Consider the following 17,414-nt stretch of genomic DNA (forward strand, 5'->3'; position numbering starts at 1 on the left):
AGAGTGTTGATTGTGGATCCATGCAAGCTGAAGTTGTTAACCACCTCAATCTCTTCTCCATTTATCATAGTGCTGCCAATTGGCCCAATTGACTCAGTGGTGAGAATCTTTGTTTTCTTGATGCTGAGATTTAACCCTTACTGAAGACTGCAATCTTTGAATTTCTGCATCAGATGCTTCAGGTCCTCTTCAGTTTCTGTGAACAAGGTTGTGTCATCTGCATAATGCAGATTGTTGATAAGTCTTCTTCCAGTTCTGATGCCACATTCCTCCTCCTGAAGTTCAGACTCCTGAATGATCTATTCTGCATATAGATTGAAAAGGTAAGGAGACAGAATGCATCCCTGTCACACTTCTTTTCTGATTTTGAACCATAACATGTTCCCTTGCTCAGTTCTGATGACTGCTTTCTGGTCCAAACATAGGTTTCACACGAGCACAATCAAGTTGTCTGGGATTCCCATTCTTCTCATGGTTAGCCACAATTTGTTGTGATCCACACAGTCAAATGCCATTGCACAGTCAATGAAACACAGATAGACACTCTCCTGATACTCTTCACTTTCAGCCAAGATTCATTTGATGTTGGAAATAATGTCTCTAGTGCCACAGCCTGTAATTAAGGTAGAATGCTGAGAAGCCAAAACAAAGAGAAGGAATCAGTAAATTAAGGAGATAAAGAGATTTCAAAGTGCAGCTTGGGAAGACAAAGCAAAATATTATAATGAAAATGACAAAGAGCTGGAGTTGGAAAGCCAAAAGGGATGAACTCGTTTGGCATTTCTTAAGCTGAAAGAACTGAAGAACAAATTCAAGCCTCGAGTTGCAATACTTAAGAATGCTATGGGCAGAATATGGAATGACCGAGGAAGCATTAAAAGAAGACGGAATGAGTACATGGAGTTGCTGCACCAAAAATAATTGGCCGACACTGAAGAATTTGATGAAAGAGCATATGATCAAGAGACAATGATGATGAAGGAGGAAATTAAAATTGCTCTCAGGGAGTTGGCAAAGAACAAGACCCCAGAAGTTGATAGGATATAAATTGACTTATTTCAACAGACAGGTCCCACCTTGGATGTGCTCACCAAGTTGTGCCAAGAAATCTGGCCAAGTGACTGGAAGACATCCATATTTCCCTACACATGCACAAATACGGGCTCCATAAATATAGCATCAATCAGGAAACATGACATCATTTGAAAGATGTCAGACAAATACTGTTTAAGACCATTATTGTGGCAATAGATAACTCATAAACCATGTAGGAGGATCCAAGGGGGGAGGGTAAGAGCAGAGGGGAGAGGATGGGGGAGGCGTTGTAATCATAGGGTCACACAATGTGATGGGTGGAAGGAAAGAGAAAGGAATCGGGAAAGAGCTGGTGTGGAAAACAATGTACACAAAACTTGTAAGCAAACCAGTAGAAAATAAAAATCTTATTTAAGAAAAAGAAATTTCCTAAAGTGATCTAGAGATTTGAAACAATCACTATGAAAATCTATTTGGATTTTTTTTTATTTTTATAACTTGACACACTGATTAAAATTTATATATGGAAATGAAAGACCCACAGGTTCAAAACAATGACAATAAAATAATAATAATAATGTTCTAAATTTAAAAATAAGTCCAAATTTAAGAATAAGTGAATAGTGTAGTATTGCCTTTTGGTTAGATAGATGCATTACCATTAAAAAGTTTGTATAACCTCTACAGGACTCTGAATTTTCAAATGTTCAAAATAAGGAAGGGTGGAAGCCAGGGATGTGTCCTATCTCCACACCTTTTCAATCTGTATGTGGAACAGATCATCCGGAGGCTGGCCTCTATGAGGAAGAAAGTGTCATCAGGGTTGGAGAAAGGCACATAAACAACTTGTGTTATGGAGATAACACAACCTTGATTACTGAAACCAAGGAGGACCTTGAGTGCTTGCTGCACAATGTCAAGGACTGGAGCCTTCAATATGAATTGAAGAAAACAAGGATTCTCACCACTGAACCAACTGACAGCATCATGATAGTGGGGAAAGAGATTGAGACTGTTAACAGCTTCCGTTTCCTTGGCTCCATCATCAACATTCTTGGTACCAGCAACCAGAAAATTAAAAGACAAGTTACATTGGGAAAATCTGCTGTCAAGGACTTCTCCAGAGTACTTAAGAGCAATGATGTCAGTCTGGAAGGTAAGGTGTGCCTGACGCAGGCCATGGTCTTCACAATTACTTTCTGTGCATCAGAAAGCTGGATAATTATTAGGAATGGTAGAAGGAGAATTGATGCCTTTGAGCTGTGGTGCTTGAGAAGAGTATTGAATACACCATGGACTGCTAGAAGAACAACCAGGTTCATCCTGGAGAGTGTAAAACCAGGCTGCTTCTTGGAGGCAATGATTCTGAAGCTCCATCTGACATATTTTTGACATGTTGTAAAGAGGGACCAGTCCGTGGAGAGGAATACCATGCTTGGAAGGGTGGAGGGACAATGCAAAAGAGGAAGACCCTTAATGAGGTGGATTGACTCAGTGACTGGGTACTGGGGTTTGCTGTGTCAGAGACAATGAAATTGTCTCGGGCTAGAGCAGGGTTCAGAGCTATTACACATAGGGTCACTATGAATCACAGGCAACTTGATGACACATAATAACAACAACAAAATAAATATTGGCTATTAATTAATAAATATTTTGAGATAATTGATTTTGCAATATTACTTGTTATGGGGAAAAATGTATCTCCCAAAATATGTTAAAATCTTAACTCCTAGTACTTGTGGACATAACTTAAATAAAAATAGAGGCTTTGAAGATAAAAAGAAAGATGTCAGAACTACCTTGACTGAAATACATAACAACTGCTTTGCCACACTTGATGTACAGGAGGGTCTCAGTGTGTCCTGTAACATGAACATAATCACTACACTCTAAAGTAAGAGTTCCAATCAACATGAGGCCTCATGAATGACTTTCGTCTAAGGCCAGCTCCCCGATTTCTTTTTATACTCTCAATGACTTTGTGTCTTTCATGGTTATATTTCTGCATTCTGTTTACACAGCTCTTCTCCTCTTAAAAAATAATTTCCTTCTGTATGTGCACCTCTCTGGTTTTGTTATGAGCCATTGATTCAGAACTAACTCACAGCTAACCCTTCAGTGGGTGTTCAGAGGTGGGAAATAATTCAAGAGGAGACTGCCTATCTGTCTCCCATGGAACAGCTGTTGGGTTTGAACTGTGTGCTTTTGGGTTGGCAGCACAACTTTTTACCACTAGACCACCAGTGCTACCATATAGCAGATGGCTTCAGTAACCTTTGGAGATATACCTATTTAAATCTTTTTGAGTAAGACAAGAAAAGAACAAAGCCAAACCCATAACCACTGAGTCACTTTCAACTCGTAGCCACCCTGTAGGCCAGAGCAGCGCTTCTCAATGTGGTTGCTAGGACTATGAATCTTTACGGAAGCCCACTTCTACTTCTTCCTCCTAAGGAAGCAGTTAGTAGATGGGTTCAAACTTCTGACCTTCTGGTTAGCAGCCTCAGGTTTTAACGACATCACCACAGTGGTAAGAAGCTGTGCTATAATCCTAAAGGCACATGGTTTAAATCCACCAACTGCTCTGTGGGAGAAGGATGAGCAATCTCTTCCTCTGAGGTTTCTGCATCTGAAAACCCACTGAAGGGTCAGCTATGAGCCAGTTCCAACTTGATAGCATACAATGACAACAACAACAGGCGCTGTTGAGTTGATTACCATTCAAAGACACAAAAGGTGACACCTCACCCCATCCAGCTCCCTCTTCATGATCTCCGTTCAAGTTCATTGTTCTGTTCTCTGTGCCAATTCATTTCCTTGAAGTTGTTCTTCTCTTTCTCTGACGTTTTTGTTATCCAAGTACAATGTCGTTTTCCAAGACTAGTGCCTTCTGACAACGCGCTAAAGTATGTGAGAGGAAGTTTTGCCATCTTGGCCTCCAAAGACCACGCTAGTCGTACTTTATCCAACATAGACTACCTGGCTCTTTGGGCAGTCCATTCTATGTCCAACACTCCTCACCAGCACCACGATTCAAAGACGCAAACTCTTTAGTCTTCTTTATTCATTGTTCTACTTGCATGTTCACATTAAGCAATTGACATTACCGTGACTTAGAGTAGGCACACTTTCGACACGTTAGTTCTTTATCACTTTCAAGAGGTTCTTGACAGCAGATTTTCTCAATGCAACACATCTCTTGGGTTTTTGATTGCTGCCACGATGGTGTTGATGTTGTTGTTGTTGATTGCCTTCAAGTCGAGCATGATTCAAAGCAATCCTATGAACAAAAAGCCTGAAGCCCCTCTGCAACTATCGACATTTATCAAAGTTCATAGAGTTTCTGGAGGTAATGTTGTTTAGGAAGTGGATGCCACTCCTGCTTCCAAACCTGCCATAGAATGTTATTGGTTGAGTCGCCTGCGATGCATAGTGACCCTACGTACAGCAGCTCTGAACCCTTTCCTGTCCTGAGTCAATCTCACTAATTCGGACACACCAACTGTAGTAGATCCAATTAAAGTGAAATCATTGATGACTTTAAACTAGTCTCTATCTCTCATATTGTTGCCTATTGGACTGATGATATGGGGTTTTGTTTGACTGACATTAAAGTATAATCCATACTGAAAGCTGTGGTCTTTGATCTTCTTCAGCGAGTGCTTTACATCTCCCAGCAAGCAATATTTTACCAACTGCAAAGCATAGATCATTGACCATTCATCCTCCAATCCTGATACCACCTTCTTTTTCATATAATCTAGCTTCTCAAATTGTTTGCTAAGCATAGAGACTGAAAGAGTATAAGGAAATATACCACTTCTACACACATGTTTTCTAATTTTAAACTAAATATATTTTTAATCTAATTTTAAATATCCCTTTGCTCTGTTTAAATTACTTGCTCTGGGCTTAAATATAGGTTTTGCGTGAGGAAAGTTAAGTGTTCTAGAATCTATTCTTCTTAATATTATCCATAATTTATTATGACACACACAGACAAATGACTTTGTATACCAATCAATAAAGCATGAGCAAAATGTGGTATTTCCTGCTTTCAGCTAAGATCCATTTGTGATCACGAATGATATTCTTCATTCCATAGCCTCTTTGTCTCTATTATGAATTATATTGTATCCCTCAAAAGAATGTGTGGATAATCCTAATATTGTTAAAATCCTGTTTGAGGATGGGTTGTCTTTATTATGTTAATGAGAATTAGTGGAAGGTATATCTTCAATACATTTCTTTTGAGATTCAAAAGAGATTAAATGAAAGTTAACAAGCACAGATGGGGAAGAGAGATGGATGGGAAGTCCAGGAACAAAAGCTACGAGAAGACAAGGACTTTCCTCCAGAGCTCAAAGAGAGAAAAAAGCCTCCAGAACTGGCACCCTGAGAGAGGAAGATCTTCCAGGGGACAGATTGACACAGAGACTCTAACACGAGGCTCAAGCATATGTGAAGATTGTGAAGATGGCACAGGATAAGGCAGGATTCACATGTGTTGTTCAAAGGGTCGCTATGAATCAGAGTCAATTTAGTGGTGGTTAACAACAACAACAACAGCAACAACAATCTAATTGTTCCAGTAGAAGGAACTGTACAATTGCCAGGCACTGTGGTGTGATGCGGGTAGGGGTATTGTGGGAACATGAAGCAAAAATTTCTCGGCCTGTCCTAGCCGGTTTGGAAGCCTTCCTGGAGGAGGAGCATGTGAAACCAGAACTGGAGGGGTGAGTGGTGGTTCACGGAAGTGGAGGACAGAGGAAGATGATTCCAGGAGAAGCAGTGGTATGTGCCAAAGCCCAGGGGTGAGAGTCTGCACGGCTCCTTTGCAGGACTGCAGGTGTGAGCACAGGATTCACAAGGCAGAGTAGCAGAGGGTTAGAGCTACGGTTATGTTTATGGACCTGAAGAGCTGGGCAGCCGGCCCGAAAGGCCCTCTTAACCCAGGATAATAAGTGTCCTAAAGTTAGCTAAAGTTAGCATAAAATGCACTGAAGGGCTCTAAGGAGGAGAATGATGCTCTCTGGCTTGCATTTTTTGTAGGATTCTGCTTCCTGATATGCAGGTACTGGACTGGTGTGTTCCTTGACTGTTCCAGGAAGAAGGGGGCAGTGGGCCAGCAGAGGTATAAGAGAGCAGGTCTTGAGGATGGACAGAGTGGGACACACAGAAGATGAAGTAAGAGGTTATAGGAGGCAAATTGAGCTGTTAGGGCTTTGTGATGAGTTCAGCGTAAGGACACAAGTGAACTCAAGACTCAAGTTAGCAGCTTTTAAGTGTCTTTAGACATCAGTCGTCATAGCATAGGGGTGGGTGTCAGAGGAAGGAGGGCTTCACTGTAGGGGTCCTCACAGGAGGATGTTGGAGTCTCAGATTGTCATAGTTCTTTACTCTTCGGAGTTGAAACCTCCCTTTGAGAATCGGATTTAAAGTACTGAACAAATGCACATACACATAAGTTTATGCATATAATTTGACAAAGTCTAAAGATTTCTTGTAGCCACCTACAGATCCCCCAGGCTGTTAATCCTGTTGTAGCAACAGGGTTAAGAACAACAGAGATTGTGACGACCATATAGGATCCGGCGAGATTCCTTCTGTTGGAAGAAGGATGCCTGAGTCATAGCTGACCTGGTGACGAAGAATAACAATCACAGAGGTGTGTACTTTAGGGCATTGTGGGTAGAAACCATCCATTGTATCACACAGCAAATCACACAGTAAAGACATGGCCATTGAGTGAGTGCTGGCGCCCAGGGCTCTGAATGTCACCACCTGGACTGATCTGTGCCTTTAAATGTTCATAATGGCTTCATGGAACAAAAACTTAGGACACACACCCTTGTTCCTATTAGTCAGAGAATTTATAGGAAAGAGATTTTATGGACAAGAGAAATCAGCAAAGGTTCTTTTGTTAGGAGAAATATTTATAGGTAGTAATAGTACAGAAGTCATTGTAATAAATAATAATAGACCTGGTCATATCTCTTTGAAAATATCTTCCTGGCTCTGTAAATAATCTATCTTGGTGAATTATAAACTTTTTTTAAAGTATCTGTTCCTTGGACTGCTTGGGGAACAGCATCTAGAGATGAACTGAAGTCCCTCTGAAGTTGATTCTTTCTTTGTAAACTCTTCCCCTTCTCTCTCTCTCTCTCCTTGAACCCAAAAATTCTCTTAGTAATTTTATATGGAAGAGTTTTAAACTCTGTAGATGGTAAGCTATCTGTCTCCAAGGTCAGATTGTTGGAGATTCTCTGAGGCTTCATAAGAAGTTTTCAAGGTTCGGGAGCTCTGGTGGCCTAGTGGCAAGAAGCTGCACTGCAATCCCAGAGGTATTCGAATCCACCAGATGCTCTGCTGGAGAAGGAGGGGCAATCTCCTCCTGTACCACTCAGATCTGATTTGATGGTACACACACACAAAATAATAAAATAAAATTTAAAAAAGACAGTTTCAGGGTCATTAATAAATTCATTTCCTTTCCAGAGCACGATCAAGAATCCTTTTTCCCTTGCTCACATGTTCTTATGCGAGTCCTTAAACAACTCAACATGTAATAGCACATCTCAGTTTTAAATTCTAGAGAACTCTGGTGGCCTGGTGGGTAAGGAGCTGTGCTGTCAGTGCATAGAAGGGTGGTTTGAGTTTACCAGCTACTCTGCGGGAGAATTGTGGGCGATCCCATGCTGTGTAATTCACAGCCTCTGAGAATTTGATAGAGGATCAGTAATGACTTGGTTCTGACTTGATGATGACGAGAAAGAGATTTTAAATTCCAAGAAACCAGAGTAACTGCTAAGCAGAGTATTCAGGGAGCTGAGCTGATTATCTCAATGGACAGGGATTTCCTGAAAATCTCTTACACTTTCCTACTCAAATCCATAGATCCTCTTTGATTTGAATCTATATATACCAGTCATTCTAGCTGGTTCTCAGTTACACTATAAATAAAGAAACTGTCCCATTTCTTCTTTTTGCTGTCTGAGAACTTGAAAACCCAGTGAAGCCTTCCTCTGCTTTTGTGATGGTTTGTGTAACATTTTCTGCTAATGTTATTTAGGATAAAGACAATGTTCAGTTGTCTGATAGTGGGATATTGCCAATTCTGTTTTGTAATGACCATAATCTAAGATTTCACTGTTGTGTATACACTAATTTTAAAAAATAACTGTGCATTAACTTTAGAGTTTTATAGAGAGGGCTATATGATCTATTTATTTCCTGCTCTATTTTTGATGGCTATTTTTATTACTTACATAAACAAGAACTTTTTTTAGAAATGCAAAGAATCTAAATCAGAATGTTATCATTTTTTAATACTTTGAGTCTTTTTCTTCTCTATCTACCTCCTTTTTCCTCTGGCTATTTTTCAATATATTTCAATTTCAAAACAGAGAATCTCACCTTTTCCAGCAAGCCTCCCTATATCTTGAATTTTGACAAAAGTGTAGAAACCTCCCCAAACCGCAAATCAGAACAAAGATAAATGCCATAGAGTTGAAATTTACTTACAGCTAACCCTTCTGTAGATTTTCAGAAACTATAAATCTTATTGGAGGAGATTGCCCATCTTTTTCCCATGAAGCAGCTGATGGATTTGAACCACATGCTTTTTGGTTGGCAGCACAACTCAACCCACTAAGCTACTTGTTATTGTTGTTGTTGATTGCTTTTGAGTCAAGCACGACTCATAGCGACCCTATGAACAAAACACCTGAAGCCCCTCTGCAACTATCGACATTTATCAAAGTTTGTAGAGTTTCCAAAGGCATGTTGTTTAGGAAGTGGATGCCACTCCTGCTTCCTGCTAGGCTATTAGAACTCCCTAAACTGTAGAAACGTATCTAATAATTGGAACCCAGAGTCTTCTATCTTATAAGTATTCGATTCAATGGTGTTGACACTTTGCACATTTCTGTTGTCATGGATTCTATTGTCATGCTCTTGTCACTACTGAAGGCAAAGTCATCACACGTTTAAGACTAACCTGACCTGAGACCAAATTCAGAAAATCCATTCTTAGAATTTCATTTCCCTAGAACCAATCTCAGTGCTTAATTTCTTAGGCTGGGTTCTCGAGAGGAGCAAAAGAAGTGAAACATATATACAACAGTCATCCTACACTTTGTGACCTGATGTGGCATCCATTTTTGCATCCCACTGATTTTCACAAAATGACTTGGTTGTTGGAACTTACTTATATTGATAAATGAGGAATAAATATATAGAAAAATTTATTTCCATGAAATGACTCACGTAGTTGTGGAATCTTACACATCCCAAGTCCATAGTCAGACTAGAGCTTTCACTTGATTCACATGGTTGCAGGAACTGACAAAGTCAAGACCAGAGGAGAACCTCAAAGGAAAGGTTCCACGAAAGCAGTGTACACAAAACTATTACTATTCACTTGTCAATGAGCTCATTCTATATCCCATTGTATAAATGCTTTAAATCACTTTACAGTATGAGGAAAAGAAGGCCTATGCAAGTTCCAAGAAGACCAGGGAGGAGTAAGTACTGTGTACTGAGTGCAATGTGTGTGTGATGTGGACACAGGTCTGGACTAAACAAAGTAGAACGTCAACCAACCTGAACTCAAGGTAACAACACAAACCTTTTTTGGGATAGATTTTTGTGACTAATGGTGACTTTTGCATTTCTACAAAAGTCTAGGGAACTGTGTACAGTTGTAACCAAAGGAAAAGAGTGCTGAGAATGTAGTCTATAAAGAAGTGGGAAAAGGGACCCGAATTTAGATGAAGGTAGAGTGAGTTCTTGCCAGATACTTATACTGAGGTACAAACGTGCCTGTGTCATTATGTCCAGGTTAGTTTTTATTTGATTGTTTCTGTTACCAACCTTTATGTGTCATAACATGAGACATAAAAATGAGGGTTCTGAAGACAAAAAGACTGAAACTGAACAGATCATTTGTTTGTAAATGGCAACAGGCACTCAAAGACAAGAGTACTCGGTGGTACCAACATTTATACTCTTTTTATAGCTTTTATCTCTGTCTGGTAAATTAGAGGGAATCATGTTACATAGAGAATCAGGAAAATAGGGAGTTAGTTCTGAATTTGCTGTTTTCAACTTGTGCAAATACTCCTGGTTTTTACTTCAGTTTCTCCATTTGTAGAATGAAATGTGAGGTCTGGTACTATTCTTCTCATGGCTACTGACTCTTCTTTGAGTTAAATCCATATTTCTAGATATAAGGAACCATGGAAGCAACTTGGGGAAGGGGTCTTGGTAGTAATATGAATAAAGTGCTCTCTTACTAACCCAAAGGTTGGTGGTTCAAACCCATCAACCCTTCACAGGAGAAAGATGAGGCTCTTTGCATCTATAAATATTACAACTTTGGAAACCCTAAGGAGATGTCCTACTTTATCCTCTATGGTCATTATAAGTCAGAATTAACTCAATGACAATGGGATAGGAGGTTATAAAATAACATTTACCAAACAAATTTTCTGCCTGGGGCTTCATAGTCTTTATTGCATTTAATGTTCAGAACTAAATTGTAAAATGTTTATTGATACCCATATTTGATAAAGGCAAATTTAAGAAAGTCAGACAGTTCACTCACAGGTGTCACAAAAGGAAAAGTTCATATTAGAGGTCACGTGTGTATGACTTTAAAGCTTTATTGTGAAGAGCAATGACTGACTAAGTTGATTGGTCAAACATCTTCTTGGACTCTATTGATTTCACTAGAATTCTCTAGAATATCAAGAGAATGGCTTTTAATTTGGGGGTGACCATTAGAGCTGCCAGCTTTCTAAATAGTTGAGACAAGTGAAACACCACTCGGTTTGTGTTTCATAAACATGGAAGTGGAACCTTGCCTTTGTATCTCTTTTCATTTTCTCATAACCTTGGTCTACTTCTCCCCTCCTCAATGCCATTTCCAGCAAGCTCTGATAGAACAACCAGCAATACAGAAATAGACACTCAAAGGTATATTGATCTGAATAGAGTGGTGATTTTTCAAGCAAAGGGTAAAATTTCTGGCTCCCAAGAAAATGCAAACAGCTTGCCAGCCTAGTTATCTAAGCTTTCTCTTTTTCCGTAGAGAAATTCTTAAGGGTGTTTTATGGGAACCACACCTTTAGGAAAAGCTGGGAAACGTTGCTGGGCCTCTGGATATTGGCAAGACATTATATTAATTAAATCTTTCAGAAGAAAGAATTATTACTTCCCTGTGAGCGTGGTCACTCAGGCTCAGCAACCACAAGCTTTCCTTTTCACGTGTCTTTACAAAACGTACTGTGTTGAGGTTCTTTCCTCTTTCTAAATGTGTAAGACAAATGGTGCATTTTCGCAAAGCTTTTCTAAAGCGGTTCACAAACTACTTAAATTTAAGTCTTCAAAGTACAGGCCATGAGCTGTATCAGGTAAAAACGGTAGCTAAACTTTTCATTATCCTTGAATCATTTTATTATCCCCATTCTCCACCTATCACATGCTTTAAAAAAAAATTTGTATGTGAAAGTACATTTGATGAATAATGGTTTTGCTTCTCGTTTCCACTAATGAAAGACCATCAGATTTCTAATTTTACTATCACTGTTAAAAGAAGTAGTGCATTAGGTTTAATTAAACCAATAAAATCAATCTCTCTCTCTCTCTCTCTCTCTCTCTCTCACACACACACACACGCACACACACACAACATTTGTTCTATTTGGCTAAGTTGCCTTATTAAATTATTCACATACAGTTTATGCATGGTACAGTGACATACAAATATTTTTCAAATCTCAGATTCCTCTGTGGTTTATAGTCTTAGGTGTTCTTTTGTGAAATGTGCCAGGAGTTCAAATTAAAATAGTCAAGTTACTCAGCTTTGCTATTGAAATTCTCTGGTTTACTGACCATAGAGTCACTATTTCAACAACTTCTGGTAGATTTCCTTTCAGAATATGGTATTATAAAATCTTAAATCTTATAAGTAGACACCACAGTGGAAGGTGCACAATGTTCTGAGATGTGGAAAGGGGAGTGCAGAATGTTCTTAAAGATTAGTACAAGTCCGTGCCCAGAGAACCCATGTGAGGAGTTCTGCAGGCCTGAGCATTTCTCAAAGCATCTGTGATGAAGAGAGTCGTTGGCTTTGGCATTTAAGATCAATTTTACATCTACATGAAATCCTGAGACCAGAAAAACAAGATGATGCCCAACTACAACTTCTGGCCATCCTAAAAGAGATCACAGTAGACGGTCATGGACAATGTTGGGAGAAGTAGGGATCAAAACCTCAGAAGATTAAAAGGTCAGACTCACTGGTGTAACAATGGTTGGAGGAATCCCTGAGCCTGTGACCTTTGGACATACTTTGATCCTGAAAACACAATTTACCAGTGAGGTTCAATCTTCAGCTAAACAATAGACAGGTCTACAGACCTGTCAACCGTATCATTGAGGAGGGAGGCATTCCTTACAAATTCCAACCACATAAGGTCAAAAGAGCCGTGTTAAACCAAGGGGAAGCTCCAGAAGGCAGGGAAGAGTGGATCAGATCAGAAGGATTAATGGAAATGGGAATCCCCAGGAGGAAGAAAGAAGAGTCCCATTGTGTTGTGAATATTGCAATTTATGTTATAAGACAAAATGTGCGAGAAAGGTAAACATTCACATCAATCACAATACAAAAGAAAGAAAAAAGTAACAATAATAACAATATTTTGGTTGGATTCTCTGAGACATGGGCTCTGAGATGGATAATGTAAACTGGATCTTGAAAAATCTTACAAAATTATCTCATCTGAGGCAAAGGGGACTTTGTTTTCTCTACTGACTGTCACTGAGGTTATTTCATTGGGTTCCTGGGGGCCTTCCTGACCTTCATTGACAAACACAATTCCCAGGGAGAGAATTCAGCTGCTCAAACTTCCAGAATAGAGGAGGAAATTTACAGAGACTCTGGATTTCCATTCATTATTAATAATTTTTTAAAAGGGGGGTGGAACCAAGTAAGATTTGTACTTGAGAGAGAAAAAAAAATGGTTGAGAAGGCAGAAAAATAAAGAGGGCTTTACAAAAGAAAAAAAAAGAAAGAAAGGGGAAGGCCCTGGTCTGGGGGGTATCTGTGAATCACAAGAGCATCACAGCAAATATCCTGCCCTTGAATTTGCTGTGGGGATTAAATGAGAAAACACACATGAAACCTGCTGGCTCAGTACTTCTCTTCAGAGCTTATTAAGGTCATTAAGAGTCCATAGAGCTGGAATGTGGCACAGTCGATGATGCAATTGATCAATTGATCCCCCCAAATCTGAGCCTTTTTTTTTGTTTTGTTTTGCTTCCATAAAGCCCCTCTTTCAGTCTTTAGGTTTCACAGAATAGAAATGACTCTTATTGAAATTGACAATAAACTGTCAGCTAGCTCTGTCCTGACCCACACGTAGTCAGTGATGTTCTCCTTTGTCTTGCAGACACCAGGTAGAGCAATGGACTCTTTCAGCGTTGCTACTGCTCAGTTCTGCTTTGATGTCTTTAAAGAAATGAGCTCTGATCATACTACAGAGAATCTGGTCTTTTCTCCTTTGGGTCTCTTGTCCACCCTGGCCATGGTGCTTTTGGGGGCTAGAGGCAATAGTGCCTCTGAGATGAAGAAGGTAGGTGACAAACACACTTCCAATCATATCTAGAGGACAAGTGAGTGATGTCCATGCACTGTCCTCAAATACACAACTCACTCCATGAACAAGCAAACTGTTACTTAAAATCACCTACAGAATTACCTTCTTTGAAAGAGATGCACAAGATAAGCTCTATCCTGAAGGACAGAGAGTACAGGGGTCTCAGCTGAGGTCACTGCCGGGGTGCACAGAATCTCTCGATGAAGTCAACCCAACCCATGGTAAAACAGAAAGACCCATGCCCACCCCACCTTTCTGCAACCTTAGCTTCCCAGGGTCTGCTTGCTGTCAATGAGGATCCCCAAAGTGCTCCCCAATTTGTGAAGTTAGCTTTACATTCTAATAAGTCTGACTCCTATGCTTTGTTTCACCGAAACGGAAACTATTTTGTGCTGAGATACGGATCAGTAGCCAGCATCAGATGATAAGAACACGTTGAGTGTTCAGCATTCTGCTTAACTACGTCCTTGAATTAGGAACCCATACAGATATTCTAAGTGAGTCCTCGCTAGCTCATTTCTTAACTGTATTTTGCTGTTGTCAAGTCTTCATATTGTTTTCTTGTCATCAAGAGGACATGAAATTCCAAGTCTGAACTCTCTGCCTAAATTCCCTCTGTTACAAATCAGAAAATAGGATGCCCAGATTCTTTGGAGTGTTCTGATATGAAGAATATAATGGTGCAATGTGGCTTATTAAGAAACATTCAGACAGTCTTGAATCTGAGACAGATCTTGTCTTACCTCTCCATAACCATTATTTATTTTTCATATTTCTGCTCTTAAAAATCACAGACACAACCCTTTTCCATCTTGGGGGTTTTTGTTGTTGTTTTCTGATGCCATCAAGTCGAGTCCAACTCTTAGCAACCCTTTGGACAGCCAACTTGAACCCCGCCCTGTCCTCATCATCTTCTTCATCCCTGGCACACCCAAGCTCATTGCTGACGTCACCATGTTAGTCATCTGGTTGGGAATCTTCGTCTCTCTCCTTTGCTAACCCTCCATCTTTCCAAGGATGAGGCCTCTTTCCAAAGAGTAGTCTTGTCTAGCTACGTGTCCAAAGTATGAAAGATGAAGCTTCACCATCTTTGCCTCCAAGGAGCACTCTGGCTGCACTTTTCCCAAGACTTCTCTGTTTGTTCTTTTGGCAATCCATGGGGTATTCAGTCCTCTTCTCCTGCACCACAAATCGAAGGCATCAACTCTTTTTTCTGTCATTCTTAGTCATTGTCCAGCTCTCAGATGCACAGCAGGTGATTGAGAAGACAATGGCCTAAATCAGGCATTTACTCTTCAAATTGATATTACTGTTCTCAGCTTTTTGGAGAGGTTCCTGACAGCAGCTTGTCCAAGGTAACACATCTCCTGGTTTTTGAGTGCTGGTACGAACAGTGTTCATTGTTGATCCAAGGAAGAAGAAATCATTGACAGTTTCAATCTTTTCTCTTAGGAAAATTATAGTATCTTTCCCCCAAGCCATGGTAGGTAGCACAGTGGTTAAAGAGTTAAGCTGTTAACTGAAAGGTTGTTGTTGTTGGTAAGTGCCGTCGATTCACAGGCGACTCATAGGGACCCTATGAAGGAGAGTCCTTGATGCTTGGGTGCCTTTCATCCTCTCTCCAGGTTCATAGGGTTTCCGGAGGCAAGCTATTATGGAAGTGGATGCCACTCTTCCTTCCAAGCTTGTTTTAATCAGGGAGCTCCACCCCACTCTCTGTCCGCATTGGGTAGCCAAACATTAATGCATTTGACACATCAGTGTCACAGTGTTCAGCCTCACAGCAACAAGTGACCGTGGTACGGCAACTTGTACACCAGGGCTACACTACCTAGAGGAAAGATAGATGGTTTCAACTTATCAGTGGCTCCTTGGAAAAAAGCCAGGCCAGTTTTCTTCCATAAAGATGACAGCCTTAGAAACCTGAGAGGTCAGTTCTGTAGAGTGACTCTGACTCAGAACTGACTTTAAAGCAGTTAGTTTGGGCGTTTGAAGGTTTTGAATAGAGACTTGCTGACACAGTTAGTTAACTGGGCTGCTAACTGAAAGGTTACATGTTCAAATTCACTGGCCTCTCTGTGGGAGAAAACTGGCAGTTTTCTGCTTTTGAAATGATTGTAGATTTGAAAATCCTGTCGGGCAGCTTTGTTCTGTCCTCTAGGGTCACTGAGAATTAGAACTGGCTTTCTGACAATGGACTTGCTGTTATCATTGTTGTTTTTAAAGGCAGTGCTACACCCCATCTCTAGCACTTTCTTACCCTTAGACCTCTGCCAAAGAGTACATAATAGATATTATTTTGTAGACTTATATTTACCAAGTGCCCTCTGCTGACACCCACTTGGGACAAAAAGAAAGCTATAAGATCTGTGGATGAGCGTTTCTTATGTGTGTGTCCCTCCTCAGGACGCAAGAGGCCCTTGCTAAGGTCCTCCTGCAACTGAGATTCACAGCACACTGGCCCTTTACATCACACCACCACCACCACCTTCTTCTTCTTCTTAATGGCAGTAAAATGAAGAATCTTACAAGAGAAGGGAGTGAAACTAGAGTTCATAAAAATGTCCATGAGTTTGGCATTTATATAAAAGAGTTCTCCCCCCCACCCTTCGTTTGTCTGGTGTTTTGGAAGAGCCTCTGAAAATAGATTTGTGCTTGCCTCTGTAGGTCCTACACCTGGAAGAATTCACAAGAACTGCAAACTTTTCCAATGCAGAGGTAAATAGAGAAATTATGCTTTTTTGCCTTACCTCTCTGATGGTGTGTATTGTAAGAACTAAAGATTAAGGAGAATCAGCAATAACCTAGACCTCTGAATTTAGATTATAGAGCCCTTATTGTTTGATTAGTAGTCATTTGGGGTAAATCCTGCACAGTTTTCAAAGAATTAATCACTTGGAAATTGGGAAATTTGAGGTGATAAAATGAAAAATGTCCCAAGAAAATGATACTAAAGTGACTCTTAGTCTTTAAGAAGGGAAGTATGTGTTTTCATGAGTAATTCATGTACATGAGAGATTGTTCCCATGGAGATGGGCTCATGATACCACACAGCTACCCAGTGAGATTACCCACGACAAAGGGGGCTTCCCGCCTCTCCTGGAGCATGGTGGGACTGAAGAGAGAGGAACTGTGTGTTCTTTCACTGGTGAAGACTTACAAAAACGCTGATGAAGTGGAAGCACGTCTCACTTGTGTATCAATCCCATTTATTCTCATTTTTTTAAACTGTAATTTGAGTGAGAGTTTACAAAGTGTACTTTCCCACAATCATCGATGCACATTTTGTTCCATAACCTCATTTACAATGTACACAGTCTGCTCATTCACTCATTACATATTTTGTTTCCCTTCACCCATCTTGATATGTGTTTATCATCAATTAAGTTTTCCAATCCTTTATGAAGATGGGTTTAACCTTTACACGTTCTACTGTTTCATCTTTTTTCCATCTTGGCAATATCTAGGGAAAACTTCTATGTCTCATGATCTACTTCTGAGAAGTCAGCCATTGAAATCCAAAGGGACACAGTTCTACTCTGACCACATGGGGTCGCCATGAGTTAGTTTTTAAGATGCATCTGGTCACTTCCATCTTCATTTGCCTAAGGTGGTCTGTGTTCACCTATAAGCCTCTCTGATTCCCTGTGGTGGGTTGTTAAGAGCAAGTTGAACTTTACTACATAAATACATTAATATTCTATTTATATAATA

General features: G+C 40.0%; 1 protein-coding gene across 1 annotated transcript in view; it reads left to right on the top strand.

The window, feature by feature from the left end:
- Positions 1–5,667: 5,667 nt before the first annotated feature.
- Positions 5,668–17,414, top strand: part of LOC102856759 (ovalbumin-like) — a 23,510-nt gene continuing 11,763 nt past the window's right edge. Inside the window, exons 1-3 of the mRNA XM_006892760.1 lie at positions 5,668–5,774; positions 11,363–11,453; positions 13,494–13,676. Of these exons, the coding sequence (XP_006892822.1) occupies positions 5,668–5,774; positions 11,363–11,453; positions 13,494–13,676 (381 nt within the window). The remainder of the gene's footprint in view (positions 5,775–11,362; positions 11,454–13,493; positions 13,677–17,414) is intronic.

Source organism: Elephantulus edwardii, unplaced genomic scaffold (assembly GCF_000299155.1).
Source record: "Elephantulus edwardii isolate Elephantulus edwardi_28Jun2011 unplaced genomic scaffold, EleEdw1.0 scaffold00118, whole genome shotgun sequence".
Taxonomy (NCBI): domain Eukaryota; kingdom Metazoa; phylum Chordata; class Mammalia; order Macroscelidea; family Macroscelididae; genus Elephantulus; species Elephantulus edwardii.